Below are 23,871 nucleotides of genomic sequence, written 5' to 3'. Positions count from 1 at the left end.
TGAAGTCTTAAGCAGAGGACCAGACACAGGAGGAGAACTTTGAGGAACACAGTGGAGAGGCCCGTTCTTTGGAGATGGCCTCAGGCTCAGTTCTCTTTTGTGACAGCGTGTAGGCTTGCTAAATGCAGAGGGTGGCAGGATGAGAGGAGTAAAATTAAATAAGTGGTTAAGTCTTTTCCGCAGCAGATATTCAGGCATCTGAGGTTTTGCATTAAAAGATTCTGGAGTCGTGCAGACTGTAACTGTTAACAGATTGATCAGGGGGCCAGCCAGGCTTCATGGAGGAGAGGCAGAGCTTGGACAGGACCTGGAATTCAGGGGCCTCCCGGCCACCACTGGTCATCCTCCGCATTGCCAGAGTACCCTTTTTTTAAAAAAAAAAAGAAAAAACCCTGCCATCACACCCTTGCTTAATATCAAACCAACCAATTTGGGCCTTCCAGTTGTCTTTGCCTGAAAACCCCCAGTCCTGAACTTTTTTTTTTTTTTTAGTTGGAGGCTAATTACTTTACACTATTGTAGTGGTTTTTGTCATACATTGACATGAATCAGCCATGGATATACATGTATTCCCCATCCCGATCCCCCCTCCCACCTCCCTCTCCACCCGATCCTTCTGGGTCTTCCAGTGCACCAGGTCCGAGCACTTGTCTCATGCATCCAACCTGGGCTGGTGATCTGTTTCACCCTAGATAATATACATGTTTCGATGCTGTTCTCTTGAAACATCCCACCCTCGCCTTCTCCCACAGAGTCCAAAAGTCTGTTCTATTCACCTGTGTCTCTTTTTCTGTGTCCTGAACTTTGCACAGCCGGTTGCCACCTGATTCCAGCTCCTTGCATAACCTTTGTTCACATCTCAGCACTTCCGTCCCCCGCCCCTGACCCTGGGCTTCCACCAACAACATTCCACCCTTTCCCCAGATCTTCCAGGTCTGTCCCCAGCACATGCCCCTACACGTGAGGTTTAATCTGCCTGCAGACTTTCTACAGGCACCTGTAAAGGCCTATTTAATCCCATAAGAGCTGGCTGGGCCCTTGCCTGTTACCTTTGGGGATATCTGCTGATTTACTTCAGCCATCTCCCAATGCGTATACTGTGTATTTTGTGTATATGCCAACCGCTGTGTCAGGACCTGGGACTTCAAAGAGGGGTAGGGCCCAGTCCCTGCTGACAGTTCCTTTTCCCTCTTTGCTCTCATAGCGGTTTATTCATATCCTCCTATAGCACTTAGCGTTTCATTTTGGTCTCTTGCTTTTCATACCTTTTTCCTGGTTAAGTTAAAATTCCTTGAAAGTACCTATCCAGATTCATTTTCTGTGAAATGTGCTTGTGTTGAGTGGGAAAATATATATGTGTGTGTGATAATATCTGTAATTTCCTCATGGGAAAAAAATATAATTTAGGGGCAGAGGTTACAAGTAGTCCTGTAAATGCCTTTCTAATTTCATATTCACTAAAATATAATAGAGGGGGCTTCCCTGGTGACTCAGTGGTGAAGAATCCACCTGCCAATGCGGAAGACGTGAGTTAGATCCCTGGGTCCTCCCCTGGAGGAGGAAATGGCAGTTTGCTTCAATATTCTTGCCTGGAGAAATCACATGGACAGAAGAAGCTGGCGGGCTACTATGGGATCATGGTCAGACACAACAAGATAAGAGTACAGTGAGGAAATTATCATGGATGTGTACTTAGTTACTAATGGTAGGCGCTGCCAGTTTTAAGTTTGCCTTTCAATTTGCCTTTCCTGATTTCCTGCAAGCCGAGTTGTGTGTTCTTACATGCCTTCCTAGACACTGTCCTTCACGTTTGTTATTCATTGTCCTGTGTCACTGTTCTCTTGTTTCATTTGTCTTTCCAGCTGGATTGTAAGCTTTCTGAAAGCAAAGCCTGTCTTACTCATTTTATCACTATGCTCTTAGAATAAGAGTCATTTCATAGTGTTTGTTTGCAACATACCATGCTTTGCTTAAAGGAGTGTTTTCAGTATCATCCCTGAAATTTCAAGTAAGCGCTTGTTCCTTCACTGCGGTTTGTGCAGAAAAATTGGCGAGCTTCCCACTCTGATTCTGATCTTCTGTAAACCCTGGCCAACTTTGCCACACTAAGTGTTTCTCTGGAGATAAAAAGTAGCTGAGGTTCTTGATGTTGGGGAAGAACCTTTGGGCAATTTTTGTTCCGTTCCACCGGCATCGCCCAGTAAGCCCCTCTCAGTCTTCACTCTGTCCGCAGGGCTGATCACCTCTGCTCTTGTCACAGGCTCCTGTGACCGTCCGGCCCCCACGCTGGAGGGACAGCGGGCTCAGGCTAGCAGGGCAGTGGCCTGTCTTCCTCCCAGAGCTCCTTGCAGAATTCTCAGCCGGTTTGCCTTTCTAAAACCTTCCTGCCCTTAAATTCCCTCTTGTGTCTTCTCTCTAGTGGAGTAGGTCCCTTCACCTCATGTGGAAGGGAGAAGTACACAGAGAGAAAACTGTACATATGAGAACTTTTCACGGGTAAGAGAGGTGCTAGTGAGTAAAGCTGATCACAGTAGCAGATGCTGAATAAGCCACGAAATCCCCTTAGGCTCTCCTCCTTAGCTCACACACTGATGAATGAGGTTCCTAAAGAGAGGGATCCGTGTCAGACTTACTAGCGATCTCTTGTGATTCTTGATCTCAAGGTACTGATGCTGTTGGCTGAGCGAATGAGAAGATGAAGGCAAATGGTTTGTGTTAGTGCTGTGGTGCAGCTTTCAGATTACACACTTATTTGGAATACGTTTTCAAGTAGATTATTTGCTTCTGGTCTTAATACATGATCTAACTAGTCTTATAGGAGAGTTTATAGGAGAGTTCGAGCTTCCTCCTAGTGGTTTCTGTTTTTATCTTGTTAGATTCTCTTACATTTTTCTTCATTCCATGTTTGAAGGTACTTAGCCAGTACTTTCAAAATCAGTGTCTGATTTGTTTTTGTCATAATCTTAGGGGTTTGGCTATGATTTCTGCGGTGCCTTTTAATTATGATTTGGAGCCTTCTGAGTCTATTAGAATACTTATTCCTAATATAGACAGCCCCCAAGAAATAATCACCCAGTTTAAGAATTACATCACCTAAAACTAACAGCGGTGCCCCCCGGACAGAACTCTCAGCCCCCGACTGGTTGATGATTGAGGTGAGATCTGAGATCCCCCAGCCCACCCCCTCACTTTCCCTTGTAAAGAAGGTGTGTGTGCATTTCCCCCCCACAGTGAACTCCCCCCTCCTCCTCTGCACCCTAACTGCAGAGTTCTGAGTGCCCTGCGGCAGGGGGTGGGGGGTGACAGGAGAGACTCCTAGGGATGGACCCTGCGCTTCATCTCAGAGGGTGAGTTCTCGGGTGGAAGGGGAATCTGAGGGCTGGGCTCTTGGCCCCCGGTAGGCTTTTTTTTTTTACGTTCCTCTTTCTCTCTTCTTTAATTAATTTGTTTTAATTGGAGGATAATTGCTTTACAGTGTTGTGTTGGTGTCTGCTACGCATGAGCGTGAGTCAGCCACGGGCACACATCGGTCCCCTTTCTCTTGAACCTCCCTCCCACCCCTCGAGGTGGGCGCAGAGTGCCAGGTTTGAGCTCCCTGCCTCATCCAGCAAATTCCCACCAGCTCTCTGTTCCTCTTTCGCTCATGAGGGCAGGGGTCTTCTTTTTTCCTGTCCTTTTCAGGTCTGCGCACCTGATTCCCGCTGCTCACTCAACACGTGTCTCTTGAATGCAACAAATCCCCTTGACGAAACTAGCCCAGAAAGAGCCCCAGAATGGGGTTTTTTTTTGCCCCCCACAAAGGCAGTGGGGTGTTCAGTGTTACCGTGGGCTGCAGCAGTCGGAGGTCTCAGCTTTGAAAGGGTGGGGCTGGCTGCGACCCCACAGCTGAGGAAAATCCATCCTAATGCCGAGTAAGGAGTGCCAGGCTGTCCAACAAGCCAGGAGCCTCGCGTGCCTAACAGACGCTGCCAGGTTTGGACTAATGTGGGGAATAAAACAGACACGGCCCCTGCCCCAGTGGTGCCTCCCTTCCACTAGTGCGAGTCGGGGAAGAGCCCCAGGCGTGATTACGAAGCGAGTGGAGTTCTGCGAAGGCCCCACGGTACCGTGAGGAGGAATGATCGGGTTTAGGGTGATGCACGCTTAGACGAGGCCAGCAGGGAGGTCTCTGTGAAGGGGCAGCGTTCTCTAGAAAACGGGGTCCCTGAGTCGAGACCGGGACCCTTGTGGACAACTGAAGGGACAAAAAGTTCTCAGCAGAAGGGCCTGATGCAGGAGGGTGGCAGCCATGGCCGAGGAGTGGAAAGGAGACCAAGAGGTCGGGGTCAGGAGGGTGCTCCTGTTGATCCTGGAGGGCTTCCCGGGGGCGGCGTCCCGTTAGGAAGGCAGGAGGTGACGGTGGTGGAGAAGCTCAGGATGCCGGTAGTGGGCATCCAGAGAAGGTGGGTCTGAACCGCACTAAAGAGGTAGAACGAAGGACCTCTGGGGAAGCTGGCTGTGAGCACTAAACAAGAGAGGCCGAGGACTTCTTGCATTTCTGGCTTGAGCACCCAGGTGGGTGTTGGCTTCCCAGGCTGGCAAGGCTTGGGGTGAGGGGGTGGCTGTGAGTGGTGAGTCTGAACCTGACTTCAGTTGGAGGGCTAGTGTAGCCTCCAGTAATGAAATGTTAGTAAGCATTTTTCCCTTCAAGCTTTGTACTCGTCCAGCCCCAAACTCACCTTCTTCAGATCTCTCTCCAAATGTTGACGTTCTCAGTGAGACCTTTCTTGCCCAGCCTTTGCCCAGGCGCTGAGCGCCCCGTACCACCTGTCTCCTTTGCCTGCTCGACTTTCTTGGTTGTCGTGACTGCCGACTGACATGTTATGTATTTGTTGGTTTATTGAGTCCATGTAAAACAAAGTCTGTGAGGTCAAGAGTTTTCTGTACTGGTCCTTGCTGTATATTCCCCACACTTAGTGGAGTGTGGCCTATGGTAAGTGCTCAGGAAGTATTTACCTGAATATATGACTACACTTTCTTGAGAGTATTTGTCAAGCTTTTGGCTTAAAACAGCTCAGTTCCCTTTTTTAAATGAATGCAGATTTTATAGGATATTTTGTATACGGGGACGTGTGCACGCACAGACACACATTTGGGGATTGGCTGGCTTTGCTTTCAGGATAAAAGCTGGATTCTATAATTCATGTTTTAATGGTCTCTTAATCTTCAGGTTACAACTGACGGGAAACCGAAAATCATCGATATCATTGACACAACGGGAAGCGGCGACGTGAACACGGCCACAGTGGTGGAGCCGAAGGATGGTGAAATTGTTGGTCTTTCAGGAAGGGTGCTCAAGGTTGGAGTGTTTTTATCTTTTCACTGAATTTTTCTCTTTATTTTTTTGTGCTCTCACCTCAAAGCATCTTATGTTTTTACCTTACATTCCATGGTATGATGTTCGTTACCTGTTGCTATATCATAGATCACCCTGAGACGTCATGCTTTCAAGCAACCAATGTTTACGGCTTCTGTGAGTCAGAAAAGCAACACAGTAAAGTCTTCAAGTGTCTTTGACTTAACTGTGCTCTGGTTAAGTTACCTATATTCTACTTCTGCTTCTTCCAAATAGCACATAAACTGCTGCTGGTTGACATCTAATTCTTCTGCTCCTGTTAGATCAGCTACTGGTTAGGTGCTTTGAAGATTCTTGCCCTCTCCTTCTGTAAGGATGCTACTGCTAAGCAGTCTTGAGTAACTGGTGGTCAGTTACTTACGGCCAGTGGTAGTTATCGGAACGGATAAAAGCGGAAAAGTGAATAGAAGCATAACGCCTTTCATAGTTAATTGTACAGGCAAAAAGAAAAATGCACAAGATGCATATGTACAGTTGAATGAGTAATTTAAGTGAACACCGCTTTACCTGCTATAGATAAGACAGAACATTGCCAAACCTCAGGACTTCACTGTGTTCTCCAGATCACAACATATTTTGACTTCTGTGAAATCAGTTATTTGCTTTCCTTTGTGGTTTTACCACCTCTGTGCAGATACATGAAATATATTGTTATTTTTGCCTATTTGTGAGCTTTATATGAATGACCTCATTGATGTGTCATTTCATGTCCTCTTTTCCTGGGTGTTTGTGAGATTCATGAAATTGAGCCATGGTTTGCATGGAGCAGTGATGTCTTCGGTTTCATTGCTGTGTCTGGGACATGGTTGGTTGTACCACGTGGTGTCCGTTCTGCTGGGAAGAGTTGTTTCTGCTTTGGGAGTGTTGCAGTCTTTAGAAAACATCCTTGCAGACGTACTCTGTGCACCCGTGTGCAGGTGGCTCTAGGATATGTGCCTGAGAGTGAAATTGCTGAGTCAGAGATAGACCTTTCCTGGGTGACACAGCTTCACCAGTTTTTCCAGCTGTTGCACTAAAATGCATTGCTACTAACCACATGTAGGACTTGTAGCAGGCGCGCTGCTACCAGTTGCTGTTTTCAGTCTTTTTAATTGTTGTGAATAGATTAGAATTTAGCTGTATCACTTTGTAGTTTGAATTTGTGTTTCTCGGGATGCCTATTCAGATTGAGTACCTTCTCATGTGTTGCTCAGGCGTTTGGATCTTCTCTTTTGTGAAGTGCGCCTCTGCTGGTTGTTTTGAATCCTGAGTCATCTGTTGTTTTCTTACTCGTGTGTGGGGTGACCTGTCCTTGGGTTACGTGTGTTTCGGGTGTCTTCTCCCCCTCTGTACTCGTATTTTCTCCTTCCAGGTGATGTCTTTTCACGGGTAGGACATCAAGTCTGTTGTGGTTGGAAATCAGCCTTTTGCATTTTTGGTTAGGGCTTTTTGTGTCTTATGAAATCCTTCCTCCGCTGACAATGAGTGAGAAGCACCGGCCCTGAACCTCACAGACAGAGGGAAGCGAACACCACCAGACCTGCCACCAGACCAGCCGCAGACAAGAGTAGGGCCCTGGCCGGCACCTCGGTTGAAGCCAAGTGAAGGATCCAGCCCAGTGGTGCCAGCTTCTGATTGACAGAGTGTGTGAGACAGGAGATGTGTGTTCTTTTAAGTCACAGCGTTTGTGTAATTCGTAACACAGCAGTAACTAATAGACTCAGCAAAAGATATAGAAGCTGTAAAAAACACCCAGATGGACATTTTAGAACTGAAATTTTTACGATAGCTGAAATATTTTTTTTAAGAAAACATCACTGGAAGGATGCAGTAGCAGAAAGATGACAGAAGAGTCTGAGCAAACTTTAAGATCAACCAATAGAAAATAACCATTCTGAATAATGAAGAGAAAAACGCTGGGAAAACACTCCTCCTTAGCTTGAGGAGCTTGTCGGTCAATAATGAACGGTCAGATATTTGCATCATCAGACCCTAGGAAAGAGGGGAAAGGAGTGTGCTGCTGGAAAAAAAAAAATTCTCAAAAAATTTGGGAGATTCTCCCGTCTGGCAAAGATATAAACCTACTAATTCCAGAAGCTGAGTGAACCCCAAATAAGATAAACCAAAAGGAATTCATGCCCAGAAACATCCAATCAGATTGCCAAAAATGAAAGACCCCCCCCCAAAAAAAAAAAATCTTGAAAATAGCCAGGAAAAAGTGACCCACTATATAGATGGGAAGGAAACTTGATTGACAGCCTTCTCATCAGAACCCTAGGGGCCCGAAAGGTGTGGCATGACATTTTTCCAGTGCAGAAAGAAAGGATCTGTTGATCACGGATTCTTTATGCAGTGAAAATACATTCAGGGGAAAAGGGTGAAATAAAGACATTCCTAGACAAAGTGAAACTAAGAGTATTTATAGCCAGCAGATACACTTTTTTAAAATAGTAAAAAAAAAAAAAAAAGACTTTTCAAAGGAAAGCATGGAACAGCAGAAATGAAGGACAAGCAGAAGAAACCTTAAAGGTCTTGAGTACATATGATCACCTGCTTTGAGTTTTTTAAAATCATACTTGATAGTAAAAGAAAAAAAAAAGAAGTCCTTCCTGACCTGAAATCATGAGGATATTCTCCCATTTTTATTTTCTAAAAGCATCCATCATTTTTCTTTTCTTGTTTGTTCTAGAATTCACCTGGACTTGATTTAACGCTTTGTTTAAAATAGGAGTCCCTATATTCTTTTCTTCCATCTGAATACCCACTTGTCCCACCACATGTGGTAAAAGTCCGTAGTTTGCCCACCAATTTTCAGTGCTGCTGTTCACTTTGCAGCCTTCAAAATGTGGTGACTTTTGGCTTCTAAAGCCTCATTGCCCATTTTTTGTCGTTAGGGTTTTTGTTTTTTCCCTTTTCCTTATTCTAATTTTAGCAGCATTTGGAAGGAAGCACAGTGCCTTTTAAAGTTCTGCCTCATTTAACTTGAAGTCATTTTCCAAATCATCACTTTTTAGCCTAGTTTAGGCTAGTTGAGAGACTGAATGCCTCAGCCAGACTTAACATCGAATTTAGATGTAGTGATAGCTAAAAGGGAGAGGGTCCTTATGTCCAACCCGATCATGAGCCTGACAAGTCTGAAGTACAGTTTTGAGGCAAAAAACTCAACATGATTTTCTTGCACGGAACGTCAACAACTCACGGTGACACTTGTCTCATTGAGAAAACCTTCAATTCATTAAACAGCCTTTCTTTAAAAGAGTCCGTAAAATGAGGTGTAATTAGTAATTAAATTCTGTTTTTTCTTTGAGAATCAGTCTTACCACATTGTAGTTACTATGTAATTAAAACTCTTTTAAAGAGAGCAGCTTAAAATGGTAATAAATAAATAGAGTGCTTTGATTTTAAGAGAGACCCACAGTAACTTCATTTGTATGGAATACTCAAATTTGTAAAATGACGTATTCTCTAATGGCCTAAGAGTAAAGATAGCTGAACATAGAACTGAGGCTTTTGAACTGTGATGTTGGAGAAGATTCTTGAGAGTCCCTTGGTCTGCAAGGAGATCAGACTAGGCAATCCTAAAGGAAATCAACCTTAATATTCACTGGAAGGACTGATGCTGAAACTGAAGCTCCAATACATTGGCCACCCAATGTGAAGAGCCCACTCATTTGAAAAGACCCTGATGCTGGGAAAGATTGAGGGCTGGAGGAGAAGGGGACAACAGAGGATGAGATGGTTGGTTGGCATCACCAACTCAATGGACATGAGTTTGAACAAGCTGCAGGAGATGGTGATGGACAGGGAAGCCTGGCGTGCTGCGGTCGATGGGGTCACAAAGAGTCGGACTCAGCTGAGCAGCTGAACAACAAACAACAGATCTAGCTGTAACCTGGTTAAGGTTGACTAGTAAAACCGTGATTATGCATAATTCTTCTTCTTATTATTATTATTTTAGTTACATTTTTGTAACTGGTCCACCTGTATTGTGAAGAAAATGCATGGTAGCGACTTGAGAAATATCTGGTTTATGGACCTTGCAGAATTTAGTCTCACTTTAATTAAACGTAAATTATGTCTACTCGATTATTTTTATTGTATTACATACATAGTTTAAGTGATTGTGATTGTCTCAACACCTGATTATTTTGCAGTTACTTTGATCAGTTATTTCGTTTAATCCTTATGCATTTCACAGCTTTTCGTAATCTCTGTACAAAGAAGCTGTCAGTAGCACACGGGAACAGAGCCAGCTGGGTGGTGGGACACCTGTGATTAAATAAGCCAGTGACTGTTTGCTCTTTTATTGTTGCAGCACGTTGTTATTGTGTGTCACGGGTGTTGCAAGAGCAAGTTGAGAATCCCTATTATCTAAAGAAGGCTGGTCAGTTTTGAATGAAAAGCACTAGTTTGTATGCCAGCGTATTTAAAATTTCACAAACTCCAGACATCCTTGATTCAGAAATGATTACTGATGTACAGACGTTTTTTTAAATTTCTTTTTAATTGAAGGATAATTGCTTTACAGTATTTGCAGGCTTTTGAAGGTCAGTAGATCTTGGAATTTCTGTGCACAATTGTCTTCCTCTAGTTGTGAGAAGATTTCCTCCACAGGCTTCCTGCCTGGGGAACAATTTGATAAAGAGGGACTTGAGGATTCGAGGTCCTGCACAAGTGAGAATTGTGAGTCAGTCCACAACTTTTAGTGGTTGATAGTTAAGCTTCATAATCTGTACACCTTTAAAAGCTATTTTTAGTGATCATGGGTCCTGAGATGATAGAATATGAAGGGTCCCCATGGTCTTGATTGACATTTCAAGTTGGTTGATGTTCACACAAATTCTTAATCATGTGAATTGTGAAGTAAAGATTATTTTCTTCCTTTTGCACGTGAGGAAGTGGAAGCCCGTGGCTCCCACCTGGTGAGTGGCAGAGTTTGGGCCATAGCCAGGTTTGTGTGGCTTTAAATTCTGTTTCCTTTACACCAGGTTTTTGTCTCTTGATAGGACTAGATTCCAGCTTTCTTTTTAACCCTCCTGTTTGGGCCAGAAGCTTAATTTCTCTTTGCTTCTCTGCTTTCTTCATTGGTAAACTGGGCATGCTCTTTGTATTTTATGTAAATTAAAAGCTTGAAGTGTTATTTTTAAATACTTTGAGAGAGCAGGAAAGACTATTATAAGATGTTGTATGTAATTATCATGATTTTTATAGAGCTTTTTTCTTAAGAACACAAAGAGCTCTTTTTATAGGCTCTGGGCCCATCCCTGTAGTATCTTGGAGGAGAGTGAGGTTTTTTTTCTTAAGGGGACATCTGAGGGCGGAGAGGTCCTGTAAGTTGCTTCCCTCCCCTGGTTGATGGGCAGCTGGGTTATGAGGAAATGAGTTGTCTTGAGTGCTTGGAAACTGAAGGTCCTAGCAGTTTAGTGTGGGTTGAAAGCCCTGCATAAACTGTAAAGCATTGTGTAAATGAAAGGTACTATAGTTAAGCTATCTCACTGTTGAGACAGAAGGAGCCAGAGTGAGGTTAAATGGCAACGTAGAGTAGTAAAGATACCGCTCGAAGGCGGGAGCCCCTTCGAAGGTTGAGCCCCAAGGATAGGGTTTCCCCCAGGACTGTACCATCGGGATTGGGAAGCATTTAGTGAGTGAGAAATGTTCTTTTTTCCCATAGATTCCTGTGACCTGGACAAATCCCTCAGGCAGATACCACATTGGCATAAAAAATGGCTACGATTTCTATCCAAAGGCTCTCAAGGAAAGAATTCAGGTAACGGACAATCTGGTATCGATGACTTCTTCAGATTCTATTCAAACTGAAGAAAGAGGCTTCCTTAGCTCTCACTAACCTGATGATTAAGGGGATCTGGAGACTTTCAAATGATGACTGCTTCAAGAAAGACACTATCCAGTGAAATGTTACCCATTCGTACTTCCTAATCTGAGATACATGGATAAGTTTAGGGAATCTGAACACCTTGAAATTTCTTTCACATTTTGTGTATTTGTGTTTTTCTGGGAGAATGGATATGCTTTCATTGGACAATCGATTTAAAGCCTAGACTGCCTTATTTATTCCTGTTCCTATCATTTCTATGGTAATTTATCCCATTTTTCTAGTCTTTGTCTTGCTTTCTTGATTGCAGTTAGTGATGATTCAGTACTAGGGAAGGAAGTAACTCAGACCTAAAGCAGCTGAAGGACGGGAAACACAGTCTGTCTTTGGAGAGCTAAGAATTGTAAAACCAGTGAGATGGAGCCTGCTTTATAATAGCACTGTCGACCTTTCAGTAGTTACGGGCGAGTTTGAAATGTTCATTATCCATCTATTATAGTAGCCATGAGCCACAAGTAGCTATTGAGAACTTGAAATGTGGTTAGTATGACTAAGGAAATGAAGTTTTAATTTTATGTAAGATTTTAAAGCAGTAAAATGAGATGTGATCCTTGCAAATGGGCCTTCAGGGTGAGACCCATGGGCCCTGTAGTCTAGGGTTGTGATTTGCTTCTCCAGGGGTCAGTGAGCCAGTAAGAAGTTACTCAATATTTTACATATAAACCTTTACTTGTCAGATTCCAGTCATTCTGGGAAGAAAAAAAAAAATTCAGAAAATAAATGCACGTAACTCAACTTCTATTAGATACTATTTTATTTTAATATTTCAGGCTAAAATGCACAGTATTTTTATGCATTATATTAAATTTAATCAGCCACATTTAGGTACAGATTAGGTTCAAGCAGACCCCCTTCCTTAGTCCATGGAGTTGATTCTTTTACTGGAGAGGCTTTCCTTAACTAGCCAACTTCCACTGGGAGGCAGTGTGGTTCAAGACACTCAGGATGGCAGGAAGACCAGTCTCAGCAACAAAGAACCCCATCAAGTCAGTGAGGGTGGGAAAAAAGAACAGGCCAGAGAGGTAGGAGGCTGAGGACGTCCACCAGAGGGCAGCTGCAGGCTTACCCCTGTCTTCTGCTTGCTCTTGGCTGAAGGCATTTCTTTTTCCTCAAATGATGGGATTTCGGGCTGTTACCTGACGTGGTATTAACCTCTTCTTGGAGGATTTAAATGGGGGCCTGTGATGTGTTAAAAATACATTTGGTTGTGCCTTGGTAAACTTGTGCTCTTAGAGCCTGGGCATGGTGAGTTAAGTAATCAAGTTTTTTATAACTGATCCATTGCTTTATCAACTTGATTATAAATGAATTTTTTTTTAACCGCTGTATGAGCATTGTATAGCATTGCAGCTGATAACAGCTCTTAAATTCCTGTCCCGGTTTACCTGCATACCTCATTGGAAGGCCATTTCTCTGTCTTTGCAGAAAGAACGGAAGGAAAAAATCTGGGACCCTGTCCACAGAGTAGCCCTCGCGGAGGCCTGCCGGAAGCAGGAAGAATTCGACGTTGCCAACAACTGTCCTTCCCAAGTTGGTGCCAGTCGCTTTTATTTAAACGTTACCGTGTTCTTAGAGAATTAACACTTCCTAGAGAATCAGTAGACTTTTTCCCCAAGCTTGTTTGTTCCCCATGTTTTAACTCGTCTAATTTTATCTTTTCCTTTCCTCATTTGTCCTGAAATCAATTTATATATCGGCTGACTGTTTAAAAGTTCTTAATGGACATAGAATACCCACACTGAAAAGTGCACACATCCTAGTTGTGATGTCATGAATCGTCACAACAGGAGCACCCCGAGTGCACAGCACCCCAGCGCCTCTCATGCCTCTGGCTGCTCACCGCTGCCTCCGCCCAGAAGCAGCCGCCACCCTTGATGGCTGACACTGTCGAGTGACTTCACCCGTTTTGAATTTTGTAAAAGGGAATCATACAGAGTCTGTTCTTTTACACGTTGATGCTTTCATCCGACGTTTTCTGCGAAATCCCTCGACGTGCGGGTTGTTGCAGTAGTTCACTCGTTGCTCTGTGAGGGCTGGACCACAATGTATGTGTCCATTCCACAGACTGATCCTTGCTTCATTTCCAGTTTTTGGCCAGGATGAAAATCCTGTTTTGAAAGTTCTCGTGCCTGTCTTCTGGTGGGTTTTAAAGTGACCGTACCAATTCCACAGGAAGCGTACGAGAGTTCCCATTCTTCTACATTCTTGCCATTGCATGTTTTGTGAATCAGTCTATGAGATGAAAATAGCATCTCAGTTTATTATAAAAGCAGTAAGTGCTCATTGCAGAAACTGAAGCACCAGAGGTATGTAAGGTTTAGCAGGTGAAAGTCTCTGGAATGTCACCACCCAGGGATGCTAACAGCAACTTGATGTTCATCCTTCTGAATTTTTCTGTTAATGCATGCCACTTTTTAAATGAATTTTTTAATCGAAGTATAGTTGATATATACAGTGTTTTAGGTGTACAGCAACGTGATTCAGTTATACATGCATATATATATATATATTCTTTTTCAGATTCTTTTCCATTATAGATTATTACAAGATATTGAATATAATTCCCTGTGCTATACAGTAGGTCTTTGTTTATTTATTTAATATGTAGTAGTGTGTACCTGTCACGCCCACATTCCTAACTTACCCTCTCCCTCCCTCCCCCTCTGGTCTGTTTGTGTCTGTGGGTCTTTTCTGTCCTGTCAGGAAATTCATTTGCGTCATTCTTTTTTAGATTCCACATATAAATGATACCATGGTATTTGCCTTTCTCCTTCTGATTTACTTCATTTAGTATGATAATCTCTATATCCGTCCGTGTTGCTGCAGGTGACATTTTGTTCTTTTTCTGGCTGAGTAATACTCCATTGTGTGTATGTGTGTGCCACATTTTGTTTATCCAGCCACCTGTTGATGGACGTGCAGGTTGCTTCCTTGTCTTGGCTATTGTAAACAGTGCCGCTGTGAACACTGGGGTGCATGCTATCTTTTCGAATTGAAGTTTTTATCTTTTCCAAGTTTATGCCCTGGAGTGGGATTGCTGGATCATGTGGTAACTCTATTCTTAGTTTTCTAAGGAATCCCCACGCTGTTTTTGAAACAGTGGCTGTACCAGTTTATGTTCCCACCAACAGTGTAGGTGGATTCCCTTTCTCCGTACCCTCTCCAGCATTTGTTATTTGTAGACATCTTGAGGATGGCCATTCTGACCAACGTGAGGTGATGGCTTCATTGTAGTTTTGATTTGCATTTCTCTAACAATAAGTGACGTTGAATATCTTTTCCTGTGCCTGTTGGCCACATGTGTGTCTTTTCTGGAGGAAGCGCCTATTTAGGCTTCTAGGGCATGCATTTCTTAATCAGAAATGGGATTGTATTGGTGATTCTGAGCCCTGGCTGCATGGTAGGATCACACGAGGAGCTTTAAAAACTCTGTGTTTGTGTCCTAGAGAGGAAATAAGTCAGAACCTTACAGAGGAGGCAGGTATTTAAAAAACTTTTCAGGAGATTTTATTAACATGCAGCTCAGGTCAAGGCCCACCAGCCTTATAGATCTACACACACACACTTCTGTTTACTTTATCTGTGTTCATTTTTAACAGCTGTGTAATTTTCGGTTAGATCACTTTTGGTTCTTCAACCTCCCATTGGAGACATGAAATGTAGTGTTTCAGGTACTACATACAGAGAACTAACTATAGAAGAGGGATCTGAATTTAATTAACCATTTTATTTTGTATGCCAAAAATGTTTATATACTTGTCTTTTTCCTTGAGGAAGAGTAAACATTGGATATATTGAATAAGGAAAAATGAAGCATAACTTAACATTTTGGGAACATGTGAAACCTAAATTTTTATTCACTTGGACTATTCAGGCATATGTAGGTCCATCTCGTATAGTATGTAGTTTTAAAAAGTGGTTAGGTTGAAGCATACAAATTTTCCATTTTTATAGCTCAGAATGGTTGAATAGCAGCGTATATGTACTTGGTCATAAATACAGTATGTATTTAACTCAGCAAATTCAACAGAGGTGAGACTATTCATAATTCCTATTATTTATTTGGGCTCTTAAGAAACAGATTTGAAATGAAAATGTTCCTGGATATAAAAATCTAAAGATAGATAAACTAACATGTAGCGATTTTAGCATTACTTTTGGAACCACAGGTATGTGACTGACACCCTTGGCCAAATGAGATAACCACCACGCAGCACCCTGTCTTTCCCAAAGCAGGTATAATGAGTGACGGACTATGATAGTGAAAGAAGTATTTTTTAAAAATTATTTAATATTTTAATTGATATCTGCCACTAAATTGAATTTCAAACTGTACAGATAGAAAGTTTCCTTGCATTTTTCCAGGGTAAAGTGACTTTACTGCTAGGTCACGTTGTCTTTGGTTGTCTGTTAATGTCACTTGTCACGAGCACAAAATGTGCTAACATTAACGTGTGTTCTAATTGATTAGGCAAATAAATTAATCAAGGAGGAGCTTCAGAGTCAAGTGGAATTGCTAAACTCTTTTGAGAAAAAATACAGTGATCCTGGCCCTGTGTATGACTGCTTGGTGTGGTTTGATGGTGAGACTTGGAGGTAAGTCATATGCATTTTATGCATCTTCATTTAAAAATGGTCTTGCTCTAAAGAACATTAAACCCTCAAAACTGCCTGGAGATTTGGTTTACAAGACATTAATTATATCTAAGCAAAGCTCCTCGAGAGCTGGGTTGGCTTTTGAGTAGTTTTGGATAAAACCTTTTGAACTTCTTAGTATGTTAGGCATGAAAGCTGACTCTTATCTCTTTTAAAGAATCTTAACCTCCTTAACCAGACAGTAGTCATTAAATAGACAACAGCAGGTTGATCGTAGAAATGTTCCTGATTGAAGCTGGGCAGAGTATCTACTATAAATGTTTTAAGGGCAGAGGAGGAAAGTGGGATAAAGATTTACCACTGGAGATCTAGATGCTAAGTTGATCTGATTTCTTAAGCGAGTGGGTGGTTTTCTTCCTGGAGGTCTGTGAAGGACAGCTCCTAGAGCCCCTTGTGCCTGACTTCATTTAAGGGCTGGTTGCTTAAGTCACCTCACCCAGTCTTTACTGAGGCCTCTGACAGAGGCAGCTGCCACGTTTGTGGTGGTAAACAGAGATAGTGTGCTGAGAAAGATAGCTGAGAAACTGTATTGCGTGATTTTTAGAAAGGCAGAAAAAGAAGATGAATTGCATTACCTACTCTTAATTTTCCTTTCACAGAGCCTGCATTGATTCAAATGAAGACGGGGATCTTAGTAAGTCAACTGTTCTGAGAAACTACAAAGAGGCCCAAGAGTACGGCTCTTTCGGCACCGCTGAGATGCTGAATTACTCCGTCAATATATACGACGACGGAAACCTGCTCTCCATAGTGACCAGTGGAGGTATTCTGTTTCAGGTTTGCTAACTAGAGCTAAACATACAAAATACCAGGAGGATAAATTCCTCTACCCAAGAACAGCCTTAAGGAGAATTGACCGATCCCTATGACAGAACTAGGTCTGGAGTCATGGATGTGATTTGATTCCTGGAAAAGTATTATTTTTTTTTAAGGCCACAACCATGTAGGATCCATTCCAGGAGTGTGAGCATGGTCCAACAACAAAAAATAACATAAACATAGTTCATTCAATGAACAATAATTTCACCTTCAAATACTGACTCTTGAAAATTCACCATGATTGTGAAGAGTCAGATAAAAGGATCCTCACCACAGCTTTCAATGTAATTTCAAAAAAGTTATAAACTTTCTAAATACCCATCGAGAAAAGAATTTTTTTTAAATTACATGATTTATCCTGTGGAATATGTTATATAGTAATCAAAATGAAAAAATCTGCATATAACTATATATATAAATCTCAGATATGTAAATCTTACTGAAAAAAATATATTGATGTTTAAAAAATTTGTGTGAAAATTTTAAACATGCTGAACAGTACTGTGTCATGTTTATGGGTGTGTGTGTGTGTGGTAAAAATATAAAAATACAGGTGCGAAGAAGGTGTGCCCCAGCTGCAGTGCAGTGGTTACTCCTGGAGGGAGCAAGGAGGGTGAGGTGGGGGCAGCCGCGCCCCCCAGGGGCCCCCCGTCCGCAGAGGCAGAGCTCAGGTACAGGAAGCTGCACACGCACGCTCACAGCGTGGCGAGTTTTGATGTGTGCGCACACCCAGGAAACCATCCCCACAGCCGAAATAACAAATGTCTCCACCACCACCACCCTCAAAGGCTGGCTTGTTCTTCCTTTATAATCCAGCTGTCTCCACTCACATCCTCTGGGAGCCGCCGAATGGCTTTCTGTCCACCCTAGATTACTGTACATTTGATAGAATTTTACATAAATGGAATTTTTAAAAAACAGGGGTTTTTTTTGCCTGCCCATTTCAGCCTGTCGGCCTGAATCCGTGTTGTGATTACAGGTAGCCTGTTCCTTACTGTCAAGTTCTGCTTCATCGTGTGCGTCCACCACGGTTTCTTTATCCACTCAGCTCCTGATGCACATTTGGGTTTTTTGAACAACTGTGTACAGGTCTGTGTGGAAGTTCGTTTTTGTTTATCTTGAACCCATGTCTGGGAGAGCTAGTTGGCTGTGGTAGGTCCACACAGCATTGAAGACCCTCCAAGCTGCTCCCCTTGGCAGTGGGAGTGTCACACCCGCCGCAGAGCGTGAGTGGGCGTCCCCGCCCGCCCGCGGTGGCCGCCGTCGCCTCAGCTCTCCAGCAGGGCCTGAGTGCGCGTCCCCGCCCGCCTTAGGTGGCCGCCCTCCCCTCAGCTCTTCAGCAGGGCGTGGCTCCGTGTGGCCTTCATTTGCATCTCCCAGGTGACTCCTGTTTTCATGCATTTATTTGCCATTTGCTTATCCTCTTTTGGGAAATGTTTTTCATACAACGCTCTTTACCCATTTTTCTTTTGGGTTTTGTCTTTTTTTTTTTTTATTTGAAAGATTATGTTCCAGATATAAGCGCTTTGTCAGTTATATGTGTGCGAATACTTTCTCACCTTTGTGACTTAACAGCGTAGAATCCAGGGTGGCAGAATAGCGTATGTAATTCACAGTCATTTTTTGTGAATTATTATGAAGAGACAGAACAATACCCCCTTACGCATTAAGATAAGTGTGTTTTTATTCTGATTACTAATACGCAGATTGAATCTTGCAGTTAAAACTCTGAGCCTGTGAGGGTGTTTCCTCACTTTCTCCCCTTTTTGCCTCTAGGAGCCCACGGAACACACGTAGCTAGTATCGCTGCTGGGCATTTTCCCGAAGAGCCTGAACGGAATGGCGTTGCTCCTGGTGCTCAGATCCTTTCCATCAAGATTGGAGACACAAGACTGAGCACGATGGAGACAGGCACAGGCCTCATCAGAGCTGTGAGTGCTCCTGAGCTGCCCGTGTCCCGGACGCATGGTTCATGGTCAGGGATGAGCAAGCTGCTCTTGCTTTCCCAAAAACACATGGAACTGCATTCAGTGTATAGGACTTTGTTTTCAAAGCCCAAAATGCTTAACTCATTTAAAAAATATTTTTATTAGAAATTGTTAGGGTTAAAGGGATTTGGGGAAATAGGAAAACGTTTACATTATACTTCTCACTTGTAGTAAATCCCTTAGCAAACTATTTTGAGATACTTTTAAAAGCATGAAAAAAGACAGGAAGATGTCTCAGCCAGCCTGTTCCATCAGTGTTAAGGATTTATTCGTCATTTTAACATATGAATTCTATTTCACTTGAGTGAATTTAGACTTTAAAGAGACCCCCTTTGTCTCTCCAGCTCAATTCCGCAGCTGCTGGTTGGTTTTTTACGGACTCCTTCCTGTGCTGTGTATCAGCACCTGCCCCAGACACACACACACCTTTTTTTAGGTTTGTCGGCCATATGTCTGGCAGTAACTTATGAATTTAGGTGTGAATTGGAACATGATTGGTCACGGAACTGTGGGATTCCTTGCCTTTATTGTGCTAGCTTATCTGTTTTTATAAATGGCTGCCTAAGCTGGACTCTTTATCTTTTCAATAGATGATAGAAGTTATAAATCATAAATGTGATCTTGTCAACTACAGCTACGGGGAAGCGACTCACTGGCCGAATTCCGGGTGAGTGTTCTTTGCTGCGCGTCAGCCGTGGGAGCTTAGGTGACAGAGCAGTGAGCGTTTCTGGGTAACTGGGTCGAGCGCCACAGCTGAGAGAGGGTGGGCTTGGTGGGTCAACCCTGACTGTGCGTCCCTGAGACCCTTCATCCACGGTCACGTCTTTGACGTCGGGGTCCCCTCCTGGCTGCTCGACTCAACGGCCCCCGGACCCCCGTCTGCAGGCAGCGCGACCTCTCGGGCGTGCTTGCCTGACAGAACCCGGCTGGCGGAAGCCCCGCAGGCCCTGTCGAGACGGCGCCCCTCAGCTTCCGGGCTCGCGGAGGCCGCACGCCGCCCGTGTGGGGTCAGCGCTGTCTCTGGCCTCCTGGACGGCCGTTTCACACCTTCCCCTTGGAGCTCCCGGCCACCTCCCCGTCAGTCCGCAGCTGCTGTCTCACTGCTGTCCTTCCCGGAGCAGATAAAAGCGCTCAGGGGGGCTCCGGTGCCTCCTGTGACCCGCCTGACCCCACCTGCTGCTGGCCCTTCTTCTCTCATGAAGCGTGCCCGGGACCAAGAGCCTGGCTCTGGTCCCCTCCAGCCTTGGAGATGCCCTCCAGCACCGAACCTCTCCTTTCCTGGCTCTCTTCGCTGTTAGACAGACGTGCTCAAGTATCCACTAGCTTTAAAACTAACTAATAACAAGCCTCCTCGTCTCCCATGGCCTTCGCTTACTTTTCCAGCAAAACCTAGACAGGTGTGTTCACTGTTTCCCCTGGACGGGTCTCATTGCCCACTCCCCTCCCGGGGCTGTAAGGGTCTTCCAGCTGCCGAGCCCTCTGACTTAGCCTTGATCTCATGTTACCTCAGCCTTTCTGTCTTCATAGTGCTAACTCGACAGTGACCCTCTCTGGAGAGTTTCCTCCCAACACCCCATCCAGATGCACCCACTGTGCATTTTCTGCCGAAACGCAAGTGTCCCCAAACTGGAGCCTGTGGTTGGCTGTCAGCAGTGACTTAGTTTTCATGGGTGCATCATAAATGCTTTTGCCAGATGGAAAGAGCCAGTTTCCGTGGCTCTGTGTCTCAGGGTTGTATTTAGGTGACATGTTGAAAGAGACACAGTGGCAGGGCTCAAGAACGATCCCTGGGCTCCAGCGTGCAGAAGGGACCCTGCACCTACAGATGGCCAGATAACCCGGGAGACGGTTTATTGCGATGCTGAAACCATTCCTGTACTTAACGGTGGTGGTTTCACAGTCTGTACATACATGAAGTCTCAGAACTAGGCACCAAAGAGAAGGTCGGTCCTACCATATGTTGATTTAAGAAATAAAAATTTTAAAACCCACCATTTCCTCAGCTGACTGGTACTGGGTTCCTCGTGTAACAGATGCTCATTTCCGGACCTGGTAACGAGTGCGCTGTCAGCATCGGTCGTGAACGTAACCTCGCTTCTCCTGCTTTCATTACCACAGTGTATATCTTTCTCCTGGGACCTTGCTTCTTTTACAGTCTTCTTACTCTAATGTTCTTTTTCCTTCACTTTTATGATTTTGGAGTATCCTTGGCCCTTTACCTATTTTACTTCGACCTCATTATTTTTCCTCGTGGTCTAACTTTACCTCCTGTAATTACTACCAGTGTATTTTTCTTCCTTGCTGTCAAACTGTGACCAGATCTCTTTTATTTTAAATCTCCCTAGTGCCTTATTTCCCCTTCACCTTTGCCTCTTGTCACAGCTGTGTGAGGAGTTGGTTCTCCATACTTCAAGTGTGGGGTGGGGTGGACCCCCGAGGCCCCTGACCCAGTCTCTGCTAATGGTGCAGTCTTTGCTCTGGGCCCTTTTGCAGTTTATTTTCCTCATGTATATACAGTTTTGTTTTTAGCACATTCCCCGCTAAAAACGGGGCCTCCTAACTCCCTCCACTGAAACCCAACTAGGGTATGTCTCTTGGCATGTCCGCTGGACTTTGCCTGACCTTGTGTTTGAGTGTGTTTTAGTTTTATAAGCACTTTGTGAGTAGAAGCAGCGCACTTGCAGAATGCAAGTGAGAGTGTCCTTGAGTGATTCTAAGCGCCCCTCCTGACCTGACCACTGTTCTACTTCTGCTCGCAACCCATGTTCTGGGTGTTTTGTTTTTTTTGTTCATATAAACCATGTTTGAAAATATTTTCACATTACGGTAATCCATTTCTTGAAAAGTGGACATTTGATATGTTCAAAGGAATCCTCCTTCTTTCAGGAGAATCTGTGAAGTAATCAGTGAAGCCGTGTGGAAGCACAATATAATTTATGTCTCAAGTGCTGGGAATAACGGCCCCTGCCTGTCTACAGTCGGGTGTCCAGGAGGAACCACGTCCAGTGTGATAGGTGAGTTCCTGTTTTAGAAATGAACTTAAAAACAAGCAGATGAAAAGACTCAGTCCCTCCAGTGTTAACTGTATCTCCTACACGTAGGACTCTAGACCCTCAGGAAAGTGAACTCTAGTAGGGACCCACTGATGTAGAATTTCATCTCCAGCAGACTGGAGTAAGTGGGGACATACAGATCATGTACAGCGGAAGTATAGATCAGGCCTGTTGTTTAGTCGCTAAGTCATGTTCAATTCTTTGTGACCCCATGGACTACAGCACACCAGGCTTCATTCACTGTCTCCCTGAGCTTGCTCAAACTCATGTCCATCGAGTCAGTGATGCCATCCAACCGTCTCATCCTCTGTCGTCCCCTTCTTCTCCTGCCTTCAGTCTTTCCCAGCATCGGGGTCTTTTCCAGTGAGTCAGTTCTTCACATCAGGTGGCCAAAGTCCTGGCGCTTCACTTTCAGCATCAGTCCTTCCAATGAATATTCAGGGTTGATTTCCTTTGGGATGGACTGGGTGGATCTCCTTGCAGTCCCAGATCAGGCTGTGGATCACAAAAAGTGCAGTTCCCTCTGATTTGAGAGTCTGGGCAGGGCTTTCTTGAAGAAGTGTGAGAACAAGGATTTCAGTAGGTAGTCACAAGCAGGGGACGGGCTTTCCAGGCTAAGTGAGCAGCGTAAATGAAGACACTTGCTTCACTTCTTATTTATAGTGTACAGTTGTGTATTTATAGCAGAGTTTCCTCCTTGAGTTTCTCTGGGAGCACGCAGGAAGCCCTAGAGATAGAGGAAGGGAGCTTCGTTATTGAGAAAAGCAATTGAAACACGTTTATTGTGTGAATGTGGCCTTGGTGTTCAGGATCTGATACAGTATTGTCTGTTTCACTGGAATCCAACGGGAAAAATTAATGCCTGTCAACGAAAGTTGTAAGAGATCAAATTATTTGCAGTCATAATATGAAAATAATAAAATCAGTTTCCATTATACTACAGTAGTTGCCATCTTGTGCAGAAAACAAAAACCCACAAAACATGAAACCCACCCCTTGGTTTTTTTAATGTGAGGCATGAATGAGGAAGGGTGAATTGAGGTCCCTTAAATAGTGAGACCTGAAGATTTTTGGTTTATTTTTAAATCTGGGCTCAAAACACCTCTTAATGTTTGTGATTGAATATGTGACTATAAAAACTGGTCCCAAACAGTTTTCCTGGTGTATCCATCGTTAACTGCACAGATACATACATATCATAGGAGTTACTATATAGTTGCGTAGGTATTATATAGATGTTATAATAAACAACAATATGTGGGCATTAAAGTTTAGAATAGAAACTGGTCCTTTTAAAAATATTTTTGTTTTAAAACATCAGTGGTCTTATATTTATGGGACATGATTGTATTCGTGGCTTGTAAATTTTAAGCATGGTGTAGCTTGCTTTCAGTAACCTGAAATCTCTTGATTACATAATTCTGTTAAATGGTGTGTTAAGACAGCAGTGCCTGCCACTGATTCATGCATTGTGTGTTCCAGATCTCTGGATACTTTTAAGGACACGAAATGAAAATAAACCTGGGAGGTACCCAGTGATCAAAACGCACTGCTCCACTGCAGTGTGCAGTGTTTTGTCATTTTCTCATCCCCAGATTCGCAGAACATTTTAACCTAAATTCTACAAAATGACTACAGTTTCATGTGGCGGCATTGTTAACCTAAGTCCTCTTAGTTCACTCATTCTGTCCAGCCTTCTACCCAGGAGATGTGTGTGTTGTGAAGGAGAACGAGGAGCTGATAGACTTGGATTCTGAGTCTTGTCTCTGCTGGTCATTATGTCTAGTACATTTTTTAACCTCTCTCGACCCTGTTTCCACATCCCTGGAATGAAGGACCTGACTTGGATCTCTGAATTCTGTGATTTCAGAGTCTAACTAGTTTGCCTCTGCACATTTATCTGGGAGACTGCAGCATGTCACATGTTTGTTATTGGCTTACTGCAGCCATTTTGCAGGGGAGGGCTACTGCCAATTTCATGAGTGGAATTTTCTGTACCATGGTCACTTAAAAGTGAAGATCAGTCAGCTAATTCCTTTGTTTTTCTGAAGTTATGTTTTTACAGTTTGAAACACTTTTTCTCTTTTA

General features: G+C 43.6%; 1 protein-coding gene across 5 annotated transcripts in view; it reads left to right on the top strand.

Annotated features, from left to right (window-relative positions):
- The window catches only part of TPP2 (tripeptidyl peptidase 2), a 60,555-nt gene that overhangs the window by 2,605 nt on the left and 34,079 nt on the right, over window positions 1-23,871 (top strand). For 3 of the 5 annotated variants that reach the window (XM_070471434.1, XM_070471435.1, XM_070471436.1), the window contains exons 2-10: window positions 5,210-5,338; window positions 11,046-11,141; window positions 12,693-12,797; window positions 13,788-13,844; window positions 15,739-15,863; window positions 16,523-16,686; window positions 18,519-18,673; window positions 19,321-19,397; window positions 21,617-21,744. In XM_070471434.1, coding sequence (XP_070327535.1) covers window positions 5,210-5,338; window positions 11,046-11,141; window positions 12,693-12,797; window positions 13,788-13,844; window positions 15,739-15,863; window positions 16,523-16,686; window positions 18,519-18,673; window positions 19,321-19,397; window positions 21,617-21,744 — 1,036 coding nt within the window. The remainder of the gene's footprint in view (window positions 1-5,209; window positions 5,339-11,045; window positions 11,142-12,692; window positions 12,798-13,787; window positions 13,845-15,738; window positions 15,864-16,522; window positions 16,687-18,518; window positions 18,674-19,320; window positions 19,398-21,616; window positions 21,745-23,871) is intronic. The other 2 variants (XM_020881940.2, XM_020881939.2) reach the window with 1 other exon arrangement.

The sequence above is a fragment of the Odocoileus virginianus genome, chromosome 8 (genome assembly GCF_023699985.2).
Source record: "Odocoileus virginianus isolate 20LAN1187 ecotype Illinois chromosome 8, Ovbor_1.2, whole genome shotgun sequence".
NCBI lineage: Eukaryota > Metazoa > Chordata > Mammalia > Artiodactyla > Cervidae > Odocoileus > Odocoileus virginianus.
The sequence above is the reverse complement of the archived record's forward strand: the minus strand, read 5'-3'. Positions and strand labels throughout refer to the sequence as shown.